This window comes from Pimephales promelas, chromosome 16 (genome assembly GCF_988280905.1).
Source record: "Pimephales promelas chromosome 16, fPimPro1.hap1.1, whole genome shotgun sequence".
Taxonomy (NCBI): Eukaryota; Metazoa; Chordata; class Actinopteri; order Cypriniformes; family Leuciscidae; genus Pimephales; species Pimephales promelas.
This window is the reverse complement of record NC_142784.1, coordinates 22,163,276-22,191,131: the sequence shown is the minus strand read 5'-3', so window position 1 is coordinate 22,191,131 and position 27,856 is coordinate 22,163,276. Positions and strand designations below refer to the sequence as shown.

The 27,856-nt window shown below is 36.7% G+C and overlaps 2 protein-coding genes across 3 annotated transcripts; both read left to right on the top strand.

Annotated features, from left to right (window-relative positions):
- The first annotated feature begins 344 nt into the window (after positions 1-344).
- On the top strand, positions 345-5,116 carry ywhae1 (tyrosine 3-monooxygenase/tryptophan 5-monooxygenase activation protein, epsilon polypeptide 1). Of its 2 annotated transcripts, none has more exons than XM_039670965.2 (6): positions 345-572; positions 2,459-2,658; positions 2,744-2,850; positions 2,970-3,176; positions 3,403-3,539; positions 4,860-5,116. In XM_039670965.2, the coding sequence occupies exons 1-6, from the start codon at positions 509-511 to the stop codon at positions 4,910-4,912; spliced, it is 768 nt and encodes a 255-aa protein (XP_039526899.1). In that variant the 5' UTR covers positions 345-508; the 3' UTR covers positions 4,913-5,116. The 2 variants fall into 2 exon arrangements, with proteins under 2 accessions (XP_039526899.1, XP_088977349.1); XM_089121223.1 differs by lacking the exon at positions 4,860-5,116 and adding an exon at positions 4,182-4,204.
- A 2,066-nt stretch (positions 5,117-7,182) lies between these two features.
- cpda (carboxypeptidase D, a) lies at positions 7,183-27,677 on the top strand. The gene is made up of 21 exons (XM_039670629.2): positions 7,183-7,921; positions 8,835-9,082; positions 12,374-12,516; positions 12,629-12,798; positions 13,962-14,332; positions 14,429-14,620; positions 15,665-15,832; positions 15,915-16,024; positions 16,478-16,583; positions 17,166-17,308; positions 17,393-17,562; positions 19,016-19,318; positions 21,226-21,421; positions 22,473-22,608; positions 22,720-22,866; positions 22,971-23,069; positions 23,255-23,319; positions 24,385-24,516; positions 24,606-24,791; positions 25,729-25,831; positions 25,936-27,677. The coding sequence occupies exons 1-21, from the start codon at positions 7,296-7,298 to the stop codon at positions 26,160-26,162; spliced, it is 4,041 nt and encodes a 1,346-aa protein (XP_039526563.2). The 5' UTR covers positions 7,183-7,295; the 3' UTR covers positions 26,163-27,677.
- Positions 27,678-27,856: the final 179 nt, after the last annotated feature.

Genomic DNA, 27,856 nt, shown 5'->3' with positions numbered 1-27,856 from the left:
TTGATTTCTATGCTATGGGTAACTGAACACAGATTTTCTTAGAATATTGTATGCTGACAGAATAAATTAAAATATTTTAGCTTTTTTAATGAACGGTTCCTTTAATTTTCATTTCAATTTATGGTGTTATTTATTTTAAATGGTCTTTTCTTTAAACTAACATATTTCTAACAATTATTTACGATAGAACGATATGAGGGTGAGTAAATGAAGACAATTGGCCCTGAATGTGCCACTTTAATACACAATGTTTGGTAACAAAAATAACAGAAAGGCACATATAATTAATTGTCTATTGAATAAAGAGGGTTAAAATCCAGCATTCGTGAACGGAGAGAGGGAGTGTGTGGAGCTGCTCTGTGCAAAAGTTCCCGGATGAAGGTGTAACGCCATCTTTACTCCACCATTCAATCCGCAGCTGTTGCTCGCACAGGGGCCTGCCGGTGAACTCACACTCCTCCTTTACTCCCAATCTCTCACGAAACACGCTCGCCGCGCGCTGTCCACCATGGGTGACCGGGAGGATTTGGTGTACCAAGCCAAGCTCGCCGAGCAGGCGGAGAGATATGATGGTAAGAGACTTTGAGAAGTAACGGGAACGTTGTATTTACAAAGCGAGTGCTCAGACAGACTAACTGACGGTCGGGTTAGCTGGCTTAATTCGCTTAAGTTATACATAAAGCGAACACCCTGTAAATGGCAACCCGATCTCCGTTTACCCATTTAAAACGTTGATTCGTTTATTTGTACTGTCCGTTAATTCTGTTGATGTGATATTGGGGTAACTACAGAATGGCATATGAAGATGGAGACGTTTATTGAGGAGACAAAATGGCGGAGAGTTAGTGGGTGAGGCAAGCTGTTGCTAGCCATGGCGGAGGGGGTGGCTGCAGTCTTCATGGCTCATGTGGGCGAAGAACGGCTCAAATATTAGTTAACAGCTGTCTTAGTCGTCCCAATTCATCGCGATAATGAGTTATTTCGGTACCAGGGCCGCCCTTTTTGCGTTTACCCCCGCAGCGCATTACGAGAGACCGTGGCGGTGTCTCAAACCCTTTTGAGGTGCCTACTTTTTGCGTATTATGGGCGCGTTGGGCTATGATACCCAAAAATGCAGTCTAGGCAGGTACCTCAGGAGATTTAAAGACGCAGCCGTCGTACAGTAAAACAAAGCAATTAATGCTTTGTAAGCTCAGATGCAGTATTTTTGCAGGGAGATTTCATACTGTAGAGAAGAGGCTCTCTGGTTTGTGGTGTTAGTGATTTTAACGATGTACTAAAGCAACAGCTATAACTGTGCCTTGTTGGTAATTTATTGTCTAGTTTAGTCATCCATTAACCTATTTTTGGTTTCTAGGGTTTTCACTCAGCACTTAAAAGTATGCTTGCTGATAGTATGTAGAATGATGGTTTGTTAACAAAGGGTATGCAGTATGCACAGTGTTTTATAATTGAATACTGACTACACAATGGGAATGATTGCAAATGTACATGTAAATGTTTATCTCTTATTCGAATAAATGCATAATACACACACCATAGTAGTGCTACATGATTCTTGTGTGTTTTTGTTGTGTAAAGTTGAGTTCACGGTTCTTCCATGATTCTGAATGTACAACTAAACCAAAATATTCAATTTAATAAAGGTTTTAACAAGATATCATTTCCTGCAGTCTATTTAAAATATATATTTAATTGGCTAATTGTTAATATTTATTATTATTTCAAAAAAGCAGTGAGTGAATGATTCAATAACGTTCTCATCAATACTTCATCTGTTTCATTACTGGATGAATCAGTGTTTTTGAACAAATCTCTTGAATGAATGGTTCAATGAAAAATATATTTTTAAGTCGCATGTCGCCAATGCACACTTGTCTGTTTAGTGATTATAGCCTAATTGAAACAGTCTTTATTTGATGCGTCAAATTTTTATCAGTGCTTATATCTGATCTATAAATTTTATGGACAGTTCTTCTGAGATTATTTGAATATAACTAAGAAATAATGATACTGTTTGGTTGGGTTACATAGCTGTTACATACCTAAAGATGACAACTGCTCTCTCTGGGTCAGCGGCAGCACCAATGCAGATTTAAATGTTCCTCTGCGATCCTACTTGTAAAAGGTTTAATAGATACAGGCGAATCGCTGTCATTTAGGAATAAGTTGTGTGGGTGTTTGATTTGAGATTTATATTAACAATTAATCGTGCAGCTCTACCACATGGAGTGTAACAGTGGCTGCCCACGTTATCATGCTTTATGAATTCCCCAATGGAGGGAATGAATGGGGTTATTTTTTTAAAATCCCAGAACCCGTTGGACTCTTTGCTATGTAACTGGCAAATAAAATGTGTACTTATTTTTGCCATAGTTGTGTGACTCATATTCTGCTTTCTGGCTGTGATTAAATCCAATAAGCAAAATGTCCATCACATTTATTTTCAATTTTCCAGAAATGGTTGACTCCATGAAGAAAGTGGCTGGGATGGATGTTGAGCTAACAGTTGAAGAGAGAAACCTCCTCTCCGTGGCCTATAAGAACGTTATTGGGGCAAGAAGAGCATCCTGGAGGATAATCAGTAGTATCGAGCAGAAAGAGGAGAATAAGGGAGGGGAGGACAAATTGAAAATGATTCGGGAATATAGGCAAACGGTAAGATGTGCGCTAACTAGCATTCATTAACATCACTGGAATATGATGCGTTTTATGCTTTTAACCTTTACATTTTCATGTTCAGGTTGAAAATGAGTTGAAATCAATCTGCAATGACATCCTCGATGTATTGGACAAGCACCTAATCCCAGCTGCAAATTCAGGAGAGTCCAAGGTCTTCTACTACAAAATGTATGAAAGCTATTCGTTTTTCCTAAGTGAATCTAAGTTTGAATCGAATGTGACACAATGAGGTCACAGCTTTATTTATACATGTTTTAAACAGACCTTTTCTTCCTTTGATGCTTCAGGAAGGGTGATTACCACAGGTATCTTGCTGAGTTTGCCACAGGAAATGACAGGAAGGAGGCTGCAGAAAACAGTTTGGTTGCTTACAAAGCTGCTAGTGATATTGCAATGACAGACCTTCAGCCTACACACCCTATTCGTTTGGGTCTGGCTCTTAACTTCTCCGTATTCTACTATGAAATCCTCAACTCTCCCGACCGCGCGTGCAGGTTTGTTTTCAGTGTTCAAATCGTTTTGCTTTAAGCACAGCAGACTATAAAACTTTTGCAAACGTGCATCAATCATATTCTTATTTAATTTGTATGAATATTGTGCCATCTACAGCTTTTAGATTGTGTTTGGCTACTTATCTGAACAAGATGGTATTATTTATTGCAATGTATTCCTGTTCATTTGTATGTTGAAACGTAATAATAGTTTTTGTGTGGATCTTAGGTTGGCAAAGGCGGCATTTGATGATGCTATTGCTGAACTGGACACATTGAGTGAAGAAAGCTACAAGGACTCAACACTCATCATGCAGTTGTTACGTGATAACCTGACACTATGGACTTCAGATATGCAGGGAGATGGTAAGACGCATTATCTTTCTTGCCGTTTCAGATGTTAAGCTTGACAAACATGTCTTTGAATCCCATTGGTACATGAAGGTGACATCCTCAAGAGCTCCACCACAAACCAAGTCTATTTTTAGAGCGATTGTTTCAGAGTGTCCCGATTTAGGACTTGTGAGGCATCTCTAATATCTACCTCTAAAAGAAGAGTTAAAATGAAGGGGTCTGGCTACTTTGAAAGTAAAATTGTTCATGCAAACATCCCTAGGTATGATTACAAAATATTTTATTTAAATTCATCCACCAGAAGTTCTTTTTCTCAGTATAGTGTAGTGGTTTTTAATGTTATTGCATAAACCTTTTACATATGCAATGTAGTGCATCCAAGATATACAGTCCTACCCCTGAAATAAGACCGAAAGCTTTTATATATATATATATATATATATATATATATATATATATATATAGCTTTTAAACCTTTTTGATGTTCCTCTATTGTTTTCAAAAGTATATACTGACCTAGTGTGCATCACTGCATTTCTTTGCAAAACCAACGGTCTAATCTTTCTCTACTACATTTCATGTCATCTTGTAATGTGTCCAACCTCATGCCGTCCAACTTAACCCATCTTGCCTTTTTTCATCCCCACTATTTAGATTCCTAAAGGAAAATGTTAAATGCCCACAAACTTTATTTGTAAGTGAGGCCACTTTTTTTCCAGCATTTGCCTTTTTGTCCACAAATTGCATCATCACTCACCTGTTTGTAAGCTTTGTGTTGCTATCTTTGTAGCCACCAGAGTGCAATATGTGCAGCATGTCTGAAACAAACTGTTTCTGCATGATCACTGCCAGATCCTCTGTCCAATTGGAATGGCTGTGTTGTACCAATATATAGGAATTTGAGAAATTCTGGTATGTTTTCCTAAGAAATGTACGGTACAGGTGTCTAAAGGTCTTATCCTTTGGTTTGGGAACTGAATTACGTGTGGCAATTAAATGACCGTATGAGATAACACTGCATTCAAATTAGACTTAAGCCAATTTTTTTTTTTTTTTTTTTTGAGCTTGAAAATGACATTCTATTTTTGTAACACTATAGATAAAGTTTATGTTTCTCACAGCATGTATTTAGTCCTTCACTATTGATTTATTTATTTTTTTGCTTTTTATAGCATTTTATTTGGCAAACTCCTAATGCACAGTATCTTGCAAGGGTTGCAAACTTGATGATGATGTGCGAAAATGCACAACGCATCACACATGGATTTCTTTAAGGGACACACAATTGTGGTGCAGTGCAATAACAATGGCTTTGTTTCTCTCTGTGCACAGGTGAGGAACAGAATAAAGAGGCGCTGCAAGATGTGGAGGATGAAAACCAATGAGACAACACAGCCAATATGAGACTCCACCCCACTCCCCCTCCCCTTCCCCAGACCCCACTCACAAAGGGAGCAACTGAACCCAACCTTATGAGTGGCACTCAACAGCTTGATGCCTCCAGTTTTCCCTCCCTTTGTTTGATTTTTAATATTATTCTGTTTTATTAGCCCTTAAATTGAAATAAAATATACCACTCATGAAACAAACTTCAATTATGATTTTTTGAATGGTCAGAACTTTTTTTTTTATTTTTGTCCTGGTACAATTTTTTTTTTTTTTTTTAATGTTCATTTGCTTTATTTCTCAACATTTTTATCAGTTGCTGGATATATTTTGAGTTTTTCTTAATGTAATTACAGAAATTAACTTTTATTACTATTACTGATATGTCTACTATTAGTGGTTTGAGCTGTAATATTTCTGTGTTAGTGCAATTATACGATGCAGTTAAAGAAAACAATTAAACCTTTAAAAGGGCAAGTCTAAACAAAGTGCTCTTTTTGTTAATTTAGTTTTTCAGAGAAAGTCAAAGCAAATTTCTTGATATCCATGTGGAGCAAAATGCTTAACATCACCAAGTAGTTATGTAGTAACATTTACCAGTGGTCTGGACTGTAATTTGTGCTAAAATACTGTATTACTCACATAGGCTGATGATGATGATGATGGGTGGATGGCTGCAGCTCTATACAACTGAAGGAGCCGTGTTGCTTTTAGAACTAAGACAAATGCAGGTCTCCATGTCTCAAAAAGAAAAAGGAAAAAAAAAGCACTAATAAAGTTGATTTTAAGCCTGCATGAGTACATGAAATAGTCTATTTTTCTTCTCCCCCCTATGAATCTGCATAATGCATATAATTTCTTCTGTACTTTGTTAACTTGAAATTAGTTTGTACTACTGGATATCTGACTGGAACCACAGACTTAGAATCTGTATTACAACGAAACAGCATGGAATTAACAATTAACTTAAATAAAACTGCCTCAAGTAAAATATTTAACCACCTCTTTTGCACTCAAAATGTTTTCCTTTCTCATTTATTTCTACATATAATGTGTTTTTGGAGGATGAGTTGGAGGAATTTCTAATGTTTTATGAAGTGAATTTTTCTGTTTTGGTCTTTCAGGAGGAAGAAATGTATTTGAATTTGGTAAAAGGAGTTGTACAGTATATATGCATTGTATGTTGTGTATTCATTCAGTTTATACACATATTTAACATTCAAAGAAATTATTTACTGAACCAATGACATGGTTCTCAAACGATGTCTTAAGATGATTTAAAATAATCAAGATATTTAATTTACCCCTCCAACAACTGATTTTCCTGTTCTTTTGAAGAACCAGAGTTCCCACAGTCTTGGAAAACCTGGCTGGTTTTCCAAGACTGTATATATATTTGTTATGCCAGGCATTACTGGGTAGAAATTGAGAAAAACTAGTATTCTTAATCTGTGTCCAGTAATCTACAAATGACTGGAAAAGTCAGGTGAATTGATTATTTAAAAAGTGTAGGGTGCCTGAGTATTATACAGCTCTTTAAACTTCTTTAAGGGTGTTTTGCTACATGACTACCATGTATTAAAAATGGAAAAGTTATTTATAATTATTTTAGCTACTTGTTTTAATCTATACTTGTAGAGTTAAAAACAAAGGTTTGGGAACCTCAGTTGTCACCTATATCTATTTCCATCTACTGCCATAAGGATTGCAAAGCTGCTTGTTTTCAATCTTTTTTATTATTTATCAAAAAAAGAAAAGAAAAAGAATTGACTTTGATATTCATCTGTAGTTCAATAAAAACGAGTTGTTAAGAGAAGAAATCAAAGTATGATTAAAAATATCAGTATAAATGTTAGTTTGATTTAAGTTGTATTACTATGCTAATTTTTCAGAACTGCTACATATTTTAGGCCTAAAGCCTTGTTGTCTCAGGTTTCAGGCCTTGAAGAATTTTTAAAAGTTTTTCACAGATCTAAAAAGGCATCTCTGTCTTTTTGAAAGAGAACAGTCACAGTTGTTGCCGTTAAAACATTAATAACTCCACAATTACCTATTTTACATAAACATAACAAACTAGTCCATGGTGATCATTGGTTGGTCCACTTGGCTGACCATCAATTAAACCAACGACTATTCTGTAATTAAAATAGTTAAATACAGACATCAGCATGTTCTCATTTCCAGCCGAACGGCAGAAATCTGATTGTTAGTCGTGACTTTTATTTTGAAACTACTCCGGCAGTCATGAAAACTCCGCCCTTTGTTAAAGCATTAGCAGGAAGTTCTTATCCAAATACCCCGACGTCAGGCTAAAGAAAGAACCTGACTCCGGGTGGACCAATTTATAAGATTTCATGTATACGTCAAGGTGCCTTCGGAAACATGTCGGGACATTTGGTAAACAACTTGTGTTCATCGCATAAACTCCCGCTGTTGGTTTTATCTCTGCTTGTTGTTTATATCAGCTCCATCAACTCAGCTCCTCTCGGCGAGCAGGAGCCAGAGACTTACAATAAATACTATAATTACACCGAACTTACTGACCTTCTTAAAAGTCTCGCCCAGAGATACGCAAACATCGCAAATCTGACCAGCATCGGCAAATCAGTGGAGAACAGGGAGCTATGGGTAATGAGAATCACCAAGGACCCCACTCTTGATGGACCAGGAAAACCCAAATTCAAGTACGTGGGTAACATGCACGGAGACGAGACCGTGTCCCGACAGGTCCTGATCTACTTACTGGAGTATCTGCTGGAGAAGTACGGAGAAGATCAGCGGGTCACAGAGCTACTCAACACCACCGATATTTATATCATGCCGAGCATGAACCCTGACGGATTTGAGAAGTCTGTTGAGGGGGATTGTACGGGCAGAGATGAGGGTCGGCATAATGCTAAAAACATCGACCTCAATAGAAGTTTCCCAGACCAGTTTGAAGAGGTAGACGTGAAAGCAGAAGACAACCCTGAAGGTGTTGCTGTCATGAAGTGGATCCTGGAGAACAAGTAAGACCATTCACAAACCGAACCCAACTTTTTCTGCCAGAAGAACTGCTAGAAAATCCATCTTAAAGATCACCTTAAACCAATTAAAAAAACCTTCTGCCCTTTTCAAAAACACAGCGACCATGTTATATTTCCCAACAGGTTTTGCAGGAATCTGAGTATTTTGCCTGCAAAATCTAGCAAATTATTATCTAAATAAATGTACGTTTTTCCAATTCAGCTCAGCTCTACAATATTTCACTTTTCTGAATCATAGTAAGGATTTTACTTTACAATACATTTACTAAAAATGAGTGTTAAACATTTTACAGTAATAAATAATATTTCTTATGGTAGTAATAACAATACAGATGTCCATTACCACGGAAAGACTTTACCCTTACTGATTATTAGTTCATGGTTGCTCGAGTCCATTAAATAAAAGCATCAGAAACGACTTTTGATTTTAATAATGTTTTAAATGTTGAAATTAACATTAACTAAGTGTTTTTTCATTGTCAATTAAAACTTTGTTGTAAATTATTACCATAGTAATAATATTAATAATCATCAGGAAAAAAAATTAAATATTATAGAGCTGAATTAGATGAGCTCTATATTCATTAAGATGGTTTTTCTAGTTGTTTGTGTGATGAATACTGGATTGAGACTTTATAGAGATTGCACTTACAATAATAAAGTAGTCCAGCAATCACAAACAACTTATTCATGTATTACTATTTTTTGTTGTACTTTTTTTATGTGTAATCTCTATAAATATACTTTGTTCTAATTCAGCTGTACAATGTTTTTTTTTTTTACTTGAATTATTGAATTGAATTATTATTAATAATATTTGTATGTCTTAATCCAGTGTATGAGAAGTAGATGTTAAATGGTTAATTAAAACTCATCTGATATTCTCTGATTCTAGATTTGTGCTGTCTGGCAATCTGCATGGTGGGACAGTGGTGGCAAGTTATCCTTATGATGACTCAGCTGGCCATGAGACAGAGGGCACCTATAGCAGATCGCCCGATGATGCTCTCTTCAGTTATTTGGCCCGGGTTTACGCAGAGAATAACCCTGTTATGAAAACTGGGGAGCCGAAGTGTGAAGAAAACTTAAGTGAGACCTTCAAGGATGGCATCACAAATGGAGCAAAGTGGTATGATGTGGCAGGTATGTTAGCAACACTTATTCCTATCCATGCTTTAATCCCCCCCCCCCCCTCCCTTTCCTTTGTTTTCTTTATCTGAATGCCACCCGCTGAGTTATAGCATCATGATGAGTAATTAATTTCACTTCAGTGGTCTTGAAATGACTGGTTTGAATGATTTCTTTTCTGTTTCTTGCTCCTCAGAGAACATAAGTAGGGGGGTGGGGGTCATTTCTACTAGTCTGTGTTAAATTCAGTGGAACAGCCTTTATTTGGCTCCACCCACATCCTTCTTTACTCAAAACATTCCGTTGCATATTTCCTATGGGGAAGTATGAGTTGGTAAACAAATGCCATTTGGTCACATATTTCAAATATTGACATAATAATGTTTGCTGCATTATTGTTTAAGTAAGTTTAAGATGGAGGAATGCTGGACAATAGTCTAGCAAGTAATCCAAAACCTGTACTGTTTGTGTACTGTTGTGGTCTCTAATTACTTTCCTTACAAGTAACCTCAGTCTCCGCAGTCCATATTCTCAACTATCACTTTCAAACAGAAGAAATCTGATCCACAATGTTCCTTGGAGCTTGCAGATCAGATCCATGATGTACATTAAGACTTGCTCAACCAGTCTAATGGTGATTGAAAGCAGTGGCATTTTGTTTGGTGCTGTTTACGGAGGGTGTACCTCCTGTGTGAACCCCTAATCTCTCCCGAATGTCTGGACCGAAGGTCGTCATGTGAGGTGGTGACAGAAATTGCCGACCATTAAAACCCCTTGAAAATACAACATACAACATAATATAACATACAACATGAAATTTAAACAATTAAATTTCATACACTGCATAATTCCTATGCAAATGTCACCTGTAAGATGTGTGTTGTTGACCTTATAACATTTTACTGGTGCATTTGACAGGGAGGTTAAGTCATAGGGTGATCATAAGACCAGTGTTATTTTAGTATTATGTGTAGTATTTATTCATTTTTTGAATTAGGTTTTATATTTAACATTTTAATTTTTGTAATTTTATGTGATTTTGTTATTTTTCTTATTTTATAAATTTCAATTTAGCTTTATTTATTTATATTTTAGTAATTTAACTTATTTAATTTCAGTTTGTTTTTAATGCGATATAATTTAAAAAAATGAATAAATAAGCCTTTTCATGTTGAAGTTTTTCCATCTAATATTTATATTTATTTTATTTAAAAAAAGAAAACATTTTTTAATCATATTACTTAATAACAACACTGCATAAGCAGACTGCCTCAAATTGTTTTTTTCTCATTTATTTTTTATTTTTATTTTTGTGTATTTTTATAATTTTTTGTCTTTTTGTTTTCTCTTTGCTTAGAAGCTGGTATTCTACCATAGAAACCAGTCTTAAAGTCTGTTCAATGACCTGAATCCTGTTTCTGAGATTGTACACACCCAACACAAATTGAAGATCTACAGACCACCAGCTGCGTTTTTAAAGTTAATATTCAATCATTTTATGACAAACTCCGGCTTTATCTAGGTAGTCATTCCTATGTTCTTCACAGGGTCCTATGGTCCTCAGATTAATGAACAAATGACAAATGGTCTTATGTTCCCAGGGTTAGGGTTAGGGCCAACATAAACATAAGGTTCGCCCTAGGAACATAAGATGTTTGAACATAGGACCCCAGGGTTAAAATGCAACATTAAAATGCTGTCTACACTCTGTGTTGACACCCCGGGCCCAGAGTGAATTATAGTTTAATAAGAAAGTTTAACCTATTCTTTTCTTAGTTGTATTAACAAATAATCATGTGCTAAAAAACAGGATCTTTCTTCTGGAAACAGAGGAACTGGGCTTCTGACACGTTTAAAAACATGCTAGACTGGTAGCATACAGTGTCACATATTATAGAAAGACTGAAAACATGGGGCAGAGACATTTGACCTCACCCATGATTACAAGAGTCATTTGACTTGTTAGGCAATGTTAGGCTTGCTCTATACTGCACGAATTATCCGGACTAACTTGAACAGTTTCAGTTGTTGTTGTTATCTTCGTGAACGATTAGCGTTGCGAACTTGCGAGCAATTGTGGAATTTTTGGTCTGTCCTCTGAATTTGCACGACTGGAAATAGCTGCCCAGGGCACTGCCATGATTGGCAAGTGGACTGTCTTTTTAGCTTGAAATTACATTGCATGAACTCGGCTTTATCTCTTACTGTTGCAATTGTATTGACCGTCCGAGAAAGTCAATTCTGCAAAAGAGCAGAAGTCCATGTCTTTCACAATCAAGACCTTTTTAGTTGTTAAAAAGCTCACAATCTGAGTAGTGCTTATTGCCATCTCGAGTTGCCATTAGTTTGTCATGTGTTGAGCTGATTTTGTTGAATTTTGATGTTTTGATCTGCTCTTATAGTGAGAGATTACAGATGTGCTTCCTCTGATCCTCATTTCCTCGAGCTCTGTATGATTCATAGAAACGGGTCTTCATTTATAGGCTGCTCTTGCATTTCTGCTTTTAGCAAATGCTTTTATCCACAGCTTTAATTTTGTATGTTTTATCCCTGGGAATTAAACCCATGACCTTGGTGTTGCCAGTGCCATGGTACCGTTTAAGTACATGAATCTGCCACATTAAATTGATCAAAAGTGACTGTAAAGACATAATAATGTAACAAAATAATTATATTTTAAGTACATGCTGTCCTTTTTGAACTTTCTATTAATCAAACTAAAGAATCTTAAATCTTAATAAGTATCACGGTTTCCACAAAAATATTAAGCAGCCCAACTGATTTCAACATTGATAAAAGTATGAATTTTCTCTTCAAGTGACATTGAAGAATCAGTAACAATGCTTAAAATTCAGCTTTGCCATCACAGGGATAAAGTACACTTTCAAATATATTAAAATAGAAAACAGACTTTCAAAAAATCCGCATTGGTTTGGTATCTGAAGGAGTCGCCAAAAGTTAGATGAAAGTGTGTTCTACCTTAGACCAATGTAACCTATGCATTCTAACCCATATCCGTCAGCTCTTTATTCTCTGAAATCAATCTTAAAATGGGTTGGAGCTTGTTGTTTTTTCAAGGATATAAAAGTAGGTTGGCTTACATGAATGATTTCCTACCCCTACATTTATTACATGCTCCTAACATTTGCAACTGGCCAAACATTCTTGACATTAGACCTTTTGAAAGACTCTTTGTATTGAGATGTCCCTTGTGTTTGCAGAAGTTTACAGTTTAAGCAGTGACAATCCCACTATGTCAATTCATCCCATGCCTTTGGTACACAATTTGTCCTTACTTTTTACTAGGGGGTATGCAGGATTACAATTACCTAAAGGGGAACTGTTTGGAAATCACTATGGAGCTCAGCTGCTGCAAGTACCCACCCTCATCTCAACTCAGAACAGAATGGGACAACAATCGGGAGGCCTTGCTGGCCTACATGGAGAAGGTAAGAGAATTTGATGTGCTAACAACGACATGCATGGTGAGTTTTTAATGAGCCCTACAAGAATGTCAGTGTGGCTTCGTTTTCAGAGTTTCTGCCTTGTGTATGTGCTCAGATTCATATTGGAGTGCGTGGTTTTGTGAGAGCCGCCAAGAATGAAGCCCCTCTCGCAGATGCTGTGATAATGGTTGCTGGCATCAACCACAATGTGACCACTGCACACTTTGGTGACTACTATCGCCTGTTACTGCCTGGCATCTACACCATCACAGCTGTAGCCCCGGGGTAAGTATGGAATATGATGTAGTGCATATTTATGAGGAAAACTGTACACACGCATTCAATATTCTGAGGAAAATCCCTTTATCAGAGGCCTGATGGCTGGGTTAAATTATACAATTTTTGTTCTATTCTAGCATCTACATCCCAATGTTGATATTTAAAAAAAGATATTTTACTCAGTGCCATTGTTCAGTTGCTGTTTGAAAATGTACAGCGTTGCCTGTCCTGCAGATATCACTGTTTTCTGCCGAAGTGCAGAGTTTGGGCCCTGTTGTTAATTTTATAAAATTAATATAAAAAATAAAAAAATAGTTGCAGTCAACCAGTGTAGTCTAATTCAAAAAATGACTTGTATGAACCAGTTCTTAAAAACAATTCGACATGTCCAATGTAGTCAGATTCACACGCAAGTGACTCTTATGAGCTCATTCTTTTTAGTGAATCAAAAACAGATCAGTGTAGTCCGATTCTCGAACAAATGACTCTTAAGAACCAGATTTTTTTCCTAGTGAACCAAATCATGATCAATGGACCTTTAGTCAGGTTAGATAGCAAATTGAATTTAACACGAATGAAAAGGGCTGTGAGGGATAAATGTACAGTCACGCTCAGTATAAAGGCCCTAGATCATGCAACTTTCAAAGCTGTTTTATGGAGTTTTTGTGGATTTTTTATCAGCTGGACAATTGGTTTGTTAAACAATAGTACAATTCTTTGAACGCACTGTAATTCTGTCCCTCCTCTCTGCCTCATTTTCATTCCTGTCCAAAATTAAATATGCTGCTGCCATGACTAAGGTCTATATAGTCAAATTCACAGACAAATGCCTCTTATAAGCTGGTTCTTTTTTAGCAAATCAGAAACATTTGTGAAACAAATGTCAATGTCCCTAGAAAGTCAGTACCTTTAATGAAACATTGCCTTGTATAATTTACAGTATTAGCAGAAAGAGAATTTCTTTCACACGTAAATAAAACGTACATGAAATATACCCTAATCAATTGAGATATAATTGAATCAGAATCAAATGGGAAAATCTGTTTCAATATCCAGTCCTACTAATGGCTTTTATTTGTTATTTATTTCAACTAACAATATGCTCTGAGACTCCTTCAGGTTGAAGTGTTTTTTCTATGTGTTTTATCCCAATCTTTGTGTTTATGTAGCTATGTTCCCATGTCCGTGGCTGGGGTGGAGGTGCATGAGGGAAAAGCAACTGAGCTGAACATCACCCTCGTGGCTGAGACTGATGAGAATCTGACCACCCTCTCAATCCCAGAGTCCCTCACTGACACCTCTTCAGATGACAGCAGCACCAGCACCAGCAAAGCAGCAGCAGATGAAAAGCAGGGCTCCAGGGTTACGTTCCAGCCCCAGGACTTCCGCCATCATTCCTACAGTGACATGGAGCTGTTCCTGAAGAAATTCAGCTCTGAGTACAGCTCCATCACACGACTGTATTACATCGGCAAATCTGTGCAGGGGCGTCTCCTGTGGGTCATGGAGATCTCCGACAATCCTGGTGTCCATGAGTTAGGTATTTCCCACACATTTTTATGTCATTTTAATTAACACACATCTTTAGAAGTCAACCTACTTCTAAAGTGAACTGACCCCTGTCTTTCCTCACCAGGTGAACCAGAGTTTAAGTATATTGGTAACATGCACGGCAATGAGGTGGTTGGTCGTGAATTGCTCCTCAACCTCATCGAGTACCTGTGTCGCAACTATGGCACTGACCCTGAAGTCACCCAGCTCGTCGATTCCACGCGTATCCACATCATGCCTTCAATGAACCCGGATGGATACGAAATGTCCCAAGAAGGTAAGGTCTTCTCAACTCTAAAAAACGATGGACTTGGATCTTCTCCATCTATGTTTTGATCATTTTTCTGAATCCGATCTGGATGTAGTTTTTGACAAAAATGCAATTTTTTTCAGCTTTTTGCTCAAAATGTTGCTTTTTTATCAAACTCAACCACATTCAAGTGATGATAAAAAAAGAATGCATTAAGATAGAAGAAAAGGCTTCTTTTAAAAAAAAAAAAAGAAAAAAAAGCAGAGAATCTGTTCTATCTTTTGATATATGGCATGTTCAGATATTCATAAAAAATATGCTGAGGACCATCAAAATTTTGCGAAAATGATCGAAAATGCTGGCACTAAAAAAAACAAACAAAAAAACACACACACACACACTGGCAAGGAAAGAGTTAAATGTATCTGTCTTTTTTCATCATTCTGTTTGTACCAATATTATAATATAATTAATATAAATATATTATTATATAAGTAGATTATTAATATTATTATTGATGTAATGTTTCTCCCAAACAAAAAAGACAGAAAATAATACTGTTGTTTATTATTATTATTACTATTTGTTTCTGTCTGTGTGGAAGCAACATAATAACGATGAGAACAGAATGGCAACATGTTTTTAAAAATAATATTATTATTAATAAGAATACATTTTATTTATTTATGTAATGTTTGTAAAAAAAAGTCTGTCTGTGGGAGCAACATCATAACTATGAGAACATAATGGCAACATGTTTCAATAATAATAAAAAATAAATGATTAATTATTATTATTAATTCTATTTAATTATTATTATTATTATTGTTATTTTCTCTCTGTGTTCCCATAGTTTGTGATGCTGCTCCCACAGACTGATTTATTTTTTGGGGACATTTAATATTCTACAATATTGATCTGTGTTGTATTATTTTCATGTTATCACTGTGAAGCTGCTTTGATATAATCTGTATTGTAAAAAGCGCTATATAAATAAATGTGACTTGACTTGGAGCAGCATAATAACTGCAGGAAGATGGAACCGTAACGAAAACACTCTATTTTGTGCAGGAGATATTGATGGCATCCTGGGACGTAACAACTCTAACAACTATGACCTGAACCGTAACTTTCCTGACCGTTTTAACCTCATCACAGATCCCAGACAGCCAGAGACCATTGCTGTTATGAACTGGGCAAAGAGCTACCCGTTTGTGTTGTCTGCCAACCTTCATGGAGGTAGGTCCTAATTTATAATGGTTCTGTTTGATTGGAAGCATGCTAAACACAGACGGATAACCTCTAGATAAATCTCTATCAGGCTCTCTGGTGGTGAACTATCCATTTGATGATAATCTAGAAGATGTTGTCAGATACAGCAAGTCCTCAGATGATGACATGTTCAGGATGTTGGCTCTCGCTTACTCTCAGGTGAATATCTGGCTTTCTTTTTTCTGTGAAATGAAATTACGTCGTTAAAGGGATACGCCACCGTTTTGATTTTTTGAACTCCCAAGCACTTGCTGTGGTATTCCGCCATACTTTACATGGGTAGAAAAGTGCAATGTTTTATTTTGTGTCACCATTCTTGGTCGAGTTACACTACTCTTGTAACTTTATTTAAATAGGGAAAACGTGGAGGTGTTTGGTCACTTCTCTGCTTGGCCCATATTGAATGAACTGGGCTAGTTAAGTGCTATCAAAGTGTTTCGCGCGCCAGAGCGATTGAGTGCACACTCTGAGAGGAGAGTATGTATGTATCAACTCGTCTTAGTTAAGGGAATGACATAGTTTAATATGAAAAAATGGTGGAGTATCCCTTTAAGAATATTTAATCATTAAAAATTAAATCAATGGCCTGTAAAACATTTTTTTTTTTTTCAGGAAAACGCTCAAATGCATGACGGTCAGCCCTGTAAGGAGCTGCTTCTGTACGAAGAACACTTTAAAGATGGCATCACCAATGGCGCTGCATGGTACAATGTCCACGGTGAGCGCTAGATTACGGGAATTTATAACTAGAAAAGGACATTTTTTTTATGTTGACATACTGACAGACACTTGACTAATGGACAGATGGCCTTTTGTTGAAATTGACATCCTAAAATTACATCCAGAAAAAAGTTGTATTAAATGAAAAAGTGCTTCAATAAGAACTAAATATTAGGGCTGTGCAAAAATTAATTGCAATTAATCGCATCCAAAATAAAAGTCTGTGTTTACATAATATATTTGTGTGTGCTGTATATAATTATTTTGTATATATAAATACCTATGTATGCATGTATATATTTAAGAATTATTTGCGCTTAAATTCTATATATATATATATATATATATACATAATCTATATTATATAAATACATAATCATAATAATATATATGAATAACACATTTTCTTAAATATATACATGCGTGTGTGTATTTATATATACAAAATAATTAGATACACCACACACAAATATATTCTGTAACCACAGACTTTTATTTTGGATGCGATTAATCGCAATTAATGTTTGCACAGCCCTCCTAAATATAAACTATAAATGTGCATTATGTGCTTTTCCATCAGGAGGGATGCAGGATTGGAACTACGTCAACACTAACTGCTTTGAGGTGACCATTGAACTGGGTTGTTACAAATACCCACCAGCGACAGACCTGCCAAACTATTGGGAACAAAACCGCAAATCACTTCTGCAGTTCATTCATCAGGTCAAACAGTCTGGCTGTTTCTTTATTTTATTTTTTTCATCTCTATTCTGCCACACACCTTAAAATGATTTGTTTAATGTTCAGGTCCACCGTGGGATAAAAGGAATGGTAATCGACAGCAAAGATGAATCTGGCATCCCCAATGCGACCATCACTGTGGACTCGATCAATCACTCCATCACATCCAACATCGCAGGAGATTACTGGCGCTTACTCGTCCCAGGAAAATACCTTCTGAAAGTCTCTGCCCAAGGGTACTTTCATGAATTTTCTGCACTAACTGTAGCACCAAATTAAAACATATGGAAGCTTACAGAGGCCGTTAAATATGTTGTGATATGCTTTTGTTTAGTAACAAATGTATAAACAACAAAAATATTTGTAACTATAATACGGTAACTATATATCAACTTATTAAGCCACGTTTTGTAATGTATTTTAAAAGTTTTACTTATCTGACTGCAACAATAATGTAATAGCCACAAGTTTCCTACGCCCCATGAGGCCTTGCGTCAAAAGTGGGCGCGACTTCCGGTTTGAAGTAAACAATGCGCTACTTGACATGCTTGACACTCGTTCATTCAACAGTTGACAGTCATTCAAGTTATAGCGATCCAAACTAGCTAACGATGTGGGAACACAACCTCAACGAAATTCAAAAGGGTGAAATAACAGTACCTTTACCTCCGCAGTAGTTGATTGGGAGTATTATAATAACATTATTAATAATCAATACTGATCAAGGCATGTTGACAGACAGTTGTGCGAGCTGACAAACAATTAAAATAAAAAATACACACTTAGTCATTGTCCTTTGGAGTTTATTCAAAATTATAAATGAATATGCTACTTGAATACATTAACTGGCACATTTGGTATTCTGTCAACACTTTGATCCTGAGTTTAGGTGTAACATCAGTAGTGAACAGCCAATCACATGCTGATAGAGTTTATAGAATATTAAGATTTTAAACAAATACACAGGATGATTCGTTGTCTTTTGGGAGGTTGATGGAAACTTCAGTCGTTGGTAGGATCACTGTGATTTCGTTTTCAGCTTATGTTCAAAACAATCCCGTTTAAGACACTGAATTAGTTTAGTCCTGTTATACATACAACTGCGAACAGCACATGTTGTCCCTGAGCTCCGTAACGACATCTCTCATAAAGATTTGCGTCTTTAAATAGTAAAATAATTCTCCGAAAAACAGCTAGCCTCTTCGCTAACTAACACACAAAATACCATTGGAATGCTACTTCCGCCGCCTCACCGGAAGTTTCACCCACTTTATTTTTTACATGAGCGCCCCTCGGAAACTTGTGGATAGCTTTGAATTATTTTCATATATAGAGACTTTCATATACAGATACTTGATATGCAATCATTTACAATTAGTTTAGATAAATAATCATTATATTTATGTATGTATCATTATAAAGAGTTTTTTAGCATCAATGGTATTTATTTAATATTTTCCTTTTTGCATAAAGGCAGATTCACAGCGCACAGACAAACACCAACAAACAATATGAAAAATAACTGTCATGTTCAGACTGCCCCAAACTCTGATTGAACATATTTAGTGAAAAAAAACCCAGACAGATGCCAACAGGGGTAACACGCTGATTCGCCAAGCGTTTGTCTTTGCGTTGTGAATTGGCTTTAAGACTGTAAATTACTGATATTCTCTCTTTCCATCTTTTTAGCTACTCAACAGTTAGCACCTATGTCAACGTGCCTAAGGAAGGAGTGGAGGTTGTTAATTTCACATTGACCCGGATACACAGTTACCCAACTGGACAGAAGACGGAAGGCTCAACGCCAATTCTGGATCCCAGTGTGAAGGAGTTCCAGAACCTCATCAAGCTGCTGTCAGGAGAATCCGGTCTAGACCAGCTGATCAAGGACACTCCCACCCAGAGCAGCTTCCGTTATCGACGGTACAGAGAAGTTTCAGAGTTCCTGCGCAGCCTCACCCTGAACTTCCCGGAGATTACCTCACTTCACAGGTACAGATCTCTTATGCATCTCACAGACATTTTGCACGTTGGATTCAGTGTTAACAAACTCCATGATCGTGAGGGACCTTAAACACAGAAGTTCTCTGGAAAGCTTTTTTTTACATGTGTGCCATGCTTTTCCCTCAGAGAACACCTGTTAAATTGAACAAAAGCATGAGTCAGTTTATCTGATCTCTGCAGACATGCCTGAACTGAATCCTGTGTGTTTCTGTGACCATAAACCCCAAAGGGCGATTCTTTGGGAATGAGAGAGATTAATTTCTCTGCATTCAGTACACAATGAAGTTACTGTGTGAAGTGTAACTTAGTCTCAGAAGTAATTTTTGAAAATCATAGTCTGTGCTGAATCAAATTTAATGTCACAACGTTTAAATAACTAACCAGGGAAGAGGTAAGTACAGTACCATTCAAAAATTTGAAAATTTTGAAAATTTGAATTCATCCGTGCTGTGCCGTGCCGAGGTACAACTCACATAAAGTTGGTAATTCTGCAAATGACTGCAATTGCAGATTTCAAACAGAGATGGTGACAAAGAGGAAATAACATAAAAACTTTAACTGCAGCTTTAAATTTTATATCTTGTTTTATTTCACAATATTACTGTTTGTACATATACACAATATTATCAAATAAATGCAGCCTTGATGAGCATTAGAGACTTCTTTCAAAAACATTATAAAAGCTTAACAACCCCATACTTTTGAATGCTACTGTTATGGTAATTTCAGCATTTGGTTTGTAACAGTCTGTGTCAGTTTCTAATGGATTAAAATATGTAACTAAAGTAAAACATTTTGTTAAAGGTGCCATCTGGAACTAAAAATCAAAAAATATTCCATATTCCATAACAGATGGGGGCAGTATACCTCCAGAAAATGTGTTGTGGCGCGGCCGCGCACTCTCACGTCTTCAAACAACACAAGCGAGCACTGTTTTGCTCTCTTTCTCCGCATATTATTCAAATCATTTGACACGATAGTAAAAGGTCGGAAGACCGCAGTTTCACGTGGAGCATTTGGAGATTTTTTAGAGATCAGAGACCATCTCATAGACGCCTGTCTCAAAAACAAGCTGGTGCATTTTGACGATATGGGAAAATAAAAGCCTGCGGGCTATTATTTTAAGTTTACGGTATTCGTTTTGTTCATATTACACTTTTATTGTTAGTTTGAATTAATTTGACAGACAGCATTCGCTGATGTTGATCAAGCTAGCGCCATTCAGAGCTGCCAACTCTCACAAATTCACCGTGAGACACATGCAGTTAACACTTAGCAAGCAGGTTAGTTAAGCTCTCCGATTCTGTCAATTTTATTAGGCAATTCAAACAATAAATACCGTTTTGGCGCTTGTACATGTTACACGACAGATCCCTAGCGCACATGAACCGATCATCTCTAACGTTACTAGCTAATGGAAAGAACACGAACTCTGTTGAAAGATACAGTATGCTACAACTTACCAAAATGTATTCCTCATGCATAATGTCGACCAATCATTTTTTGAACTCTTCCCTGAACTGAAATGTAGTATTGGGCTGTATTTCCAAACGACTGACATCAGGTTCAAGTACACACACAAGCCGCGCGAGTTACTCGTCTATTGCAGTTTGGCTGGTGGTAATGTTGCCCGCCCCGCATACCCCCTCGCATGGCCGAAACTGGTATTACGACACCTGCCGGGCCGGGGTTAGTAATTTAGCATGCTAATTTAGGTTTATATCTCGGCAGCACTATAACTTATCAGGTTTTTAATTACATCATTGCACTTATTTCTTCTCATTCTTTTGATGCGTGTAGCTCATTTTTGGGATATTTTTACCTCAATTATTACATATGGCACCTTTAAGTCAAACAATTGCACTGATGTGATAAATGTTTTTTCCCATATGAAGTCTTGGTCAAAGTGTGGAGTTCAGAACCATCTGGGCTCTGGAGATCTCCAACAACCCTAAAGTCCAAGAACCATCAGAGCCCAAGATCCGGTTTGTGGCAGGTATCCATGGTAATGCCCCAGTGGGCACGGAGCTGCTTCTGGAGTTTGCTGCCAGTCTCTGTGTTAACTACGGCAAAAATGCAGCCATCACCAAGGTGAGTTGCTTTTCTTGTGCAAAAGTTATGCCCTTGATGGTTACTGTATGATCCTCCTAACCAGGGGTGTGTTTCCCAAAACCAACTATAGTCACAAGTTCCATCACTACCAACGCAATTCAACGGAACTTGCATCCATAGTTGGCTAATGATATTTTTGGGAAACGTAACCCTGTTCCACTGGGCATAAAACAACACTATTTAAGAACAAAATAGCAATAAGAAATGCTTTGGGTTAAATACAAGTTCAACTATCTATAAAAAATGTTTCATATAAAGCCTGATGTGTCATGTTTGATGAGCAAATCTCTAAAGCCTCTAAATTATCAATATGATCAAAACTCTGCTGAAAAACCTGTTGTTCACAATCTGCTAGCTACATGCCTTCTATCATCTGATTGGTCTTTCATACTTTTTAGCAAGTAAAATGTCTTTTAGTATAATTCTAAAAGCATACTTTTAAGTTTAAGAATATCTTGTATTTCATTTAATTATATGTTCTACACACCCACAATTAAAAACTTTAGAGCTCTGATCATAAAACTAAGCATTTAAATATCATCTTACTAAGACGCATTATTGGGAGGTATAGAGTGTTTACTGTTATAAAGATCTCATTCATTTACATCACAATCGGAACTTCCTCTTACTTTTTGGAAATATAAACTATGTTTTTGATGAAAAAAATGTAGCTGTTTTCCCCCCTTCTTGAATATGATCTCCATATTTGTTATATCATACTATATGAGCCATAAAAGCCTGATGTATCACATATGATAACAAAAAAAAAGATAAACGCATATGCCATGCTTATCCTATGGACTTAGACTATTGTAAGTCTCATTTTAAGTAGATTTCCCTCCAAGTACAAGTCAAATTAATTTTCTGCGGGTATTGACAGCATTCGTGTTATTGATTACCACAGAAAATGACTGTAAAAGCTTACCTTATTAGTCAATTATATAATTTCAAGCCAAGTTAATTTTGTTGAAACCAACCAGAATAATTTAAATGTAAGTACATGAAGGTTAATCTGTACCTCTTTCTTTAGCTCATAAATGAGACCAGAATTGTTATCCTGCCCAGCATCAACCCAGATGGACGTGAGATGGCGAAAGAGAAAGACTGCACCTCCACTGTTGGCATGAACAATTTTCACGGCAAGGACCTTGACACTGACTTCTTCGGTGGGATTGCATTCAAATTATACCTTACATTTCAATAACGTGTGTGTCAATGACAACGGTCCACACTGCTTAGTCTACAAGACGCCTGACTGTTTATGTGTCCTTCTGTAGGGAATGCTTCTCAGCGTAATGCAGAGCCTCAGCCAGAGACGCGCGCTGTGATGGATCTGATCCAGGAAAAAGGCTTCTCTCTCTCTGTGGCTCTGGATGGAGGCTCTGTTCTGGTCACCTACCCATATGACAAACCAGTGCAATCTGGTATGTTTTGACTCATCCTCTGCTTTATGAAATTACACATTTATTGCATCTGTGTTCTGATTTGTTTATTTCTTTGTTTTCCCCCCCTTGTTTCTTAATAACAGTCGAAAATGACGATACGCTGAGATATTTGGCAACTGTGTATGCAAAAAACCATCCTACAATGCACTTGGGCAATACTGGATGCCCAAACAGCAGCCAACGTATGCTGATTTTCTTTCATACTTCAAGTTTTTTAAACAACTGTTTATCTCTTTAGTAACAAAAAAATGCTCAGCATGCTCAGTGAGCAATTTCAGAGCTTCTGCTCTGTTAAATTTATAGGTAGATGAACCATTTTTAGGTTGATGTTATAAATTATTTCTGTCTTTCTCCTTGTCTCCCCCAGTGAGCAACATTCCTGATGGTGTCCTTCGAGCAGCAGAGTGGCACAGTCACATGGGAAGCATGAAGGTAGTTTAAAAGCCGAAGTCTTAACAGGGAAGAACAGATCACTGAAACACGCATTAATACCGCTTATAAACTGGTTTTGCTTCAGAACCTAGCAATGTACTAAAACTGCTGATTATAAGAAATAAAAGCTTTCTTTTAAAATATTAAAAGGTTTAAATTTTAAAATGTAAATGTATTTATATTATTATTAACATTTTTAACAATATGCTATTATTAATCATTATTAATATGAAATGTCAGCAGCCAATATTTCACCACATAAAAGTTGCAAATTAATCTGTTTATTGTATTGTGGATTTTCTTGTACTTTGCATAGACTACCATTCAAAATATTGGGGTTGGTAAGATTTTTTTAGCAGTATTGATCAAAATACAGTAAAAACTGTAATATAGTGAAATATTATTGCCATTCTAAATAAATTCAAAATATTTTGATATGTAATTTAGTTCTGTGTTGGCAAATCAGTCATTACTCCAATCTTTAGTGTCACATGATCCTTTAGAAATCATTCTAATATGCTAATTTGGTGCTCAAGAAACATTTATTTTTTATGCAGTTGTGGAGTTAAATTTTTGTGTGGAAATCATGACTTTTTTTTGAGGATTCTTTGATGAATATAAAGTTTAAAAGAACAGCATTTATTATAACGTTTTAATCTTTTGTCACATTATAAATGTATTTACAGTATTTTGCAAAAAAAATGCGTTTTCTATTAAATAAAATCGTACTGACCCCACACTTTTGAATGGTAGACCGGTTAATTTTGAGTATCCGTCTAATATGGCTAGCTTCTTCCAAGTGACACAAATGTGTGCAAGCACACCATAAAGTTTGATTGGGGACACAGATTTGGATGTCAAGAACAAAAGATACGGGAAGCATTTTGCTGTTCTAAATTAATATTTTGCATTTAGCATTGCTTATTTCACTGCTCTCTGCGATCCAATCAGAACAGACCAGAACCCCATTTTTGGGACATTACTAACTAGTTGACAGTAATTTTTAAAATCTTAATACCTCAGTATTTTCCCTGACCCTCTGATTACTTTCTTTCCATGTTGTAGGACTTCAGTGTGGACTTTGGTCACTGTCCTGAGTTGACTGTCTACACCAGCTGCTGCCTGTTCCCACTGCCTGAAATGCTGCCCACGCTTTGGGCCGAGAACAGGAAGTCTCTTCTGAGCATGCTGGTTGAGGTCAGTCTGTTGTTGTCCGTTCTGCCTCTATTCATCTCCCTCCACTGAATCTCAGCTAGTCCTTGCTGAAGCTGGTTCTTCTGTTTTAGGTGCACAAAGGGGTTCGTGGAGTGGTCAAGGATAAGAACGGTAAGCCCATCGTGGGTGCTATAATAGTATTGAATGGTGGTGTTCGAGTTTTCACCGGTGAGGGAGGATATTTCCACGCCCTTCTGGCCCCTGGTTTACACAATATTGAAGCGGTGGCTGACGGCTACCAGCAGCAATCCCAGAAGGTGAGTGTTTGTTTTTGCTGGGGTTTTTTTTACACATTTTTTTTGTCTTCCTTTTTTTCCTGTTTATTATTCACAATATTAACCACGCTCTATAATATGCAATGCAGTATAATAATGGAGATAGTTGAATTGTCTAATAATAGGCCTATGTCACGAAAAAATTGAAGACCGGTAGTACGTCTTTTAGTAGGGATACGGCTCTTCCGCTTAGCTTTTTTTGCAATGGTGGAGTCCGATAGATACCGCTGGACCAAATCTCTCCGCAACCTGTCTGAAGTCACTTATGACGATGTGGTTCAGATGGTAAATGAAAACTCTCAAGTGGGAAAGCTTGAAAGAAGAGGAATGACTGTCTACGTTCTGATGCAGAGTAACAGAACCCGGTACACTAGCCAGTAAGGTAAACGTTTCTATGGTAACAGCGAGTTGGACCAATCAGCAGACGTTGCTACTATGCTTAGGATTGTGGGTAGTGTAGTTTTTATTCATAAGATCACGGATAAAACATGTTTTTCTTTAAACAAGGTTGATTTCATACGAACTTATAACTTCAACAGGAGCAAAAACCTTCGTTTCACAGCCTCATAGCTCGTGGTCAGTCTACCTCGGATGGTTTACATTAGGGCTGATAATCTAAATCCTTATCGAGAAATACTTTTGACCGGAAGATCTGATACCCCTACTCTGCGTTCTGGAAGCAGGAAGTGTGACATAGGCCTATATACCATACATTTTATTTGATTATTTTATGTGAATATTTGTAATACAGAACATTTAGTTTAATTTAACAGAAATGTATAATGTACAATTCAATGTAATGAAGAAGATGGTCTAATTTAAAATTCATTTTTATTGTCTAATAATATACTATACATTTTAAATGAGAAACGCTATCTATATGCATACATTTTTGTCACTGTACCTGTGTTCTTTTCAGGTGTCTGTGTCACCTTTTGAAGCTGCAAGCTCCATTATTATCGAATTTGACATGGAGAACGATATATTTGGCCTGCCAAGAGAATTAGTCGTGGCAAGTGCAGGTAGGCAGATCAAATCGCTCACGGCAAGAGGCCATTTAAAAAAGAAAAACTTTGTTGATATGCTAATTTTCAATGGCTGTCTTTTTCTTCACCCAATCCCACAGCTGCCGCAATGACGGCCCTGGTTGTGACAGCCTGCATCATCTGGTGCGTCTGCTCAGCAAAGTCCAACAGACAAAAGGACGGATTCCATCGGCTACGGCAGCACAGGGACGACTATGATGATGAGATCCGCCTCATGTCTATGGGCTCCAAAAAGTCTCTCCTGAGCCACGAATTTCAAGATGAGAGTGAAAGTGACGAGGATACACTATACACCAACAAAATTTAAGACCTTCTCATCCTCTGAGTCTGTCCACTGCCTGCAGGGCCAGTAGAGGGCGCTCAAGGCCAGCACCATTATTGTCCAAACCATCTAAATCCCGAGAACCACTGCGGGATGCACTTTAATGCCCAGATGAAATCGGGCAAGCATTTCGCACTGTAGTGTATGCAATTGACCATTGCTCTTAACCAGCCTGCTTAGTTTTCTAGGTCTGTGTAATACTGGTCCACTACCATTTATAAAGGAAATCAAACAGCTACAATCCATCTTAAAAAAAGGATTATGAAACACTGTGCCTTGTTAGAATTAAGGTTGCATGGACGCTGCAGTTGTGAGGATGACAATTTTGTAGTGTAAATGAAATTTTCTTCCCCTTTTCTCTGTGGACCCGTGTCAAAGTCCGGAATCGTTTGGTTTGAGAATCTGGTTTGCTCATTGGCGTCATCATAAATTTATTATGATAAACAGACTGCTGTCATACAGCAAGTGAAATGGCCCAAATATTTTACATTATACCATTTATTCATCCAATTAGTATGGTATTTCATGCAAGTATGTATAACAGATTTAAACAGTAGCATTAAACATCTCAGACTGAGGTTTTTGAACTTGCTAAATGTAGATATTTGCATTTAAGCTTTTTCTCACCACCATTGCACATTAGTTATAAAGGTTATTCATTCGATACATAGCAGACAAACTCGTGCTCATTTACTGCCTTCCCATTTCTCTTGTTTAATATTCTGGGGAATACGGTGAAACGTTTAATAATAACTCCACTTTGGACATGATAGTGTTTAGTCTGTGTGTTTGTATTTTTTTTTGTCTTAATGTGCACTCTTCAAAATGTTGTCCCTATTTTGTTCATTTTTAAAAAAAAAAGAAGAAAAAAATTATTTATTTTTGTTTTAAGATCCATCCAATGAAAATATTTATTTTGTTTACCCACTCTCAGGCATCACAGAAAGATCAGAATAAGCAGTGCGGTCATTACTACCAATCATGTAGTTGACATATTCAGGAAATGAATGAAAAAGAATTCTATTAACATCCTATTAAAATTCAATGGAAGATTCAGGTTTTTATGTATAATTCATATCATTCTGTGCCAGACTGATCATTCATACAGGGCAAATAATTGGGAAAATTGTCTATGATTTAATTAGTTGCTGATCCCATTACCAACAAAATCGTAATTAAATGTTGCTTGATGTTGATTGTCATGCTTGAATGTAAATGTTTGGGTGTGTTTGACTTTGAACAAATGTGTCTAACTTTTCTATGTTTGTGCTGATGTTTATTTTTCTTTCTTTTTTTATACTACAATGATTGTACATATCGAATTGTTGCCAACTATATGTAAATTACACAAGTGCAATTCCTTTCGAGAGAGAAAGAACTGCACAAATAAACCTGTTTATGCCCAGCAAACAGTTTGTTGCTACGACGTCATCAGTGTTTTGAATGGTGAATGGTGTGTAATTAAATGAGATGTAAATAAAGATGAAACTTTGTTCTGAATATTTCATGTGCTTTTCTTTAATATGAGTTATGCAGTATTTTTTATGGTACTGTAGCTATGCAGTTTCCAACGATAAAGCAACATGGAAACTCATATTTACTAGGCTATTATCCTAAGATTATTTTGTTATCTAGTGTCAAAAGGAATTTGCTGTTTCCAGGAGCTTACAGTACACAAG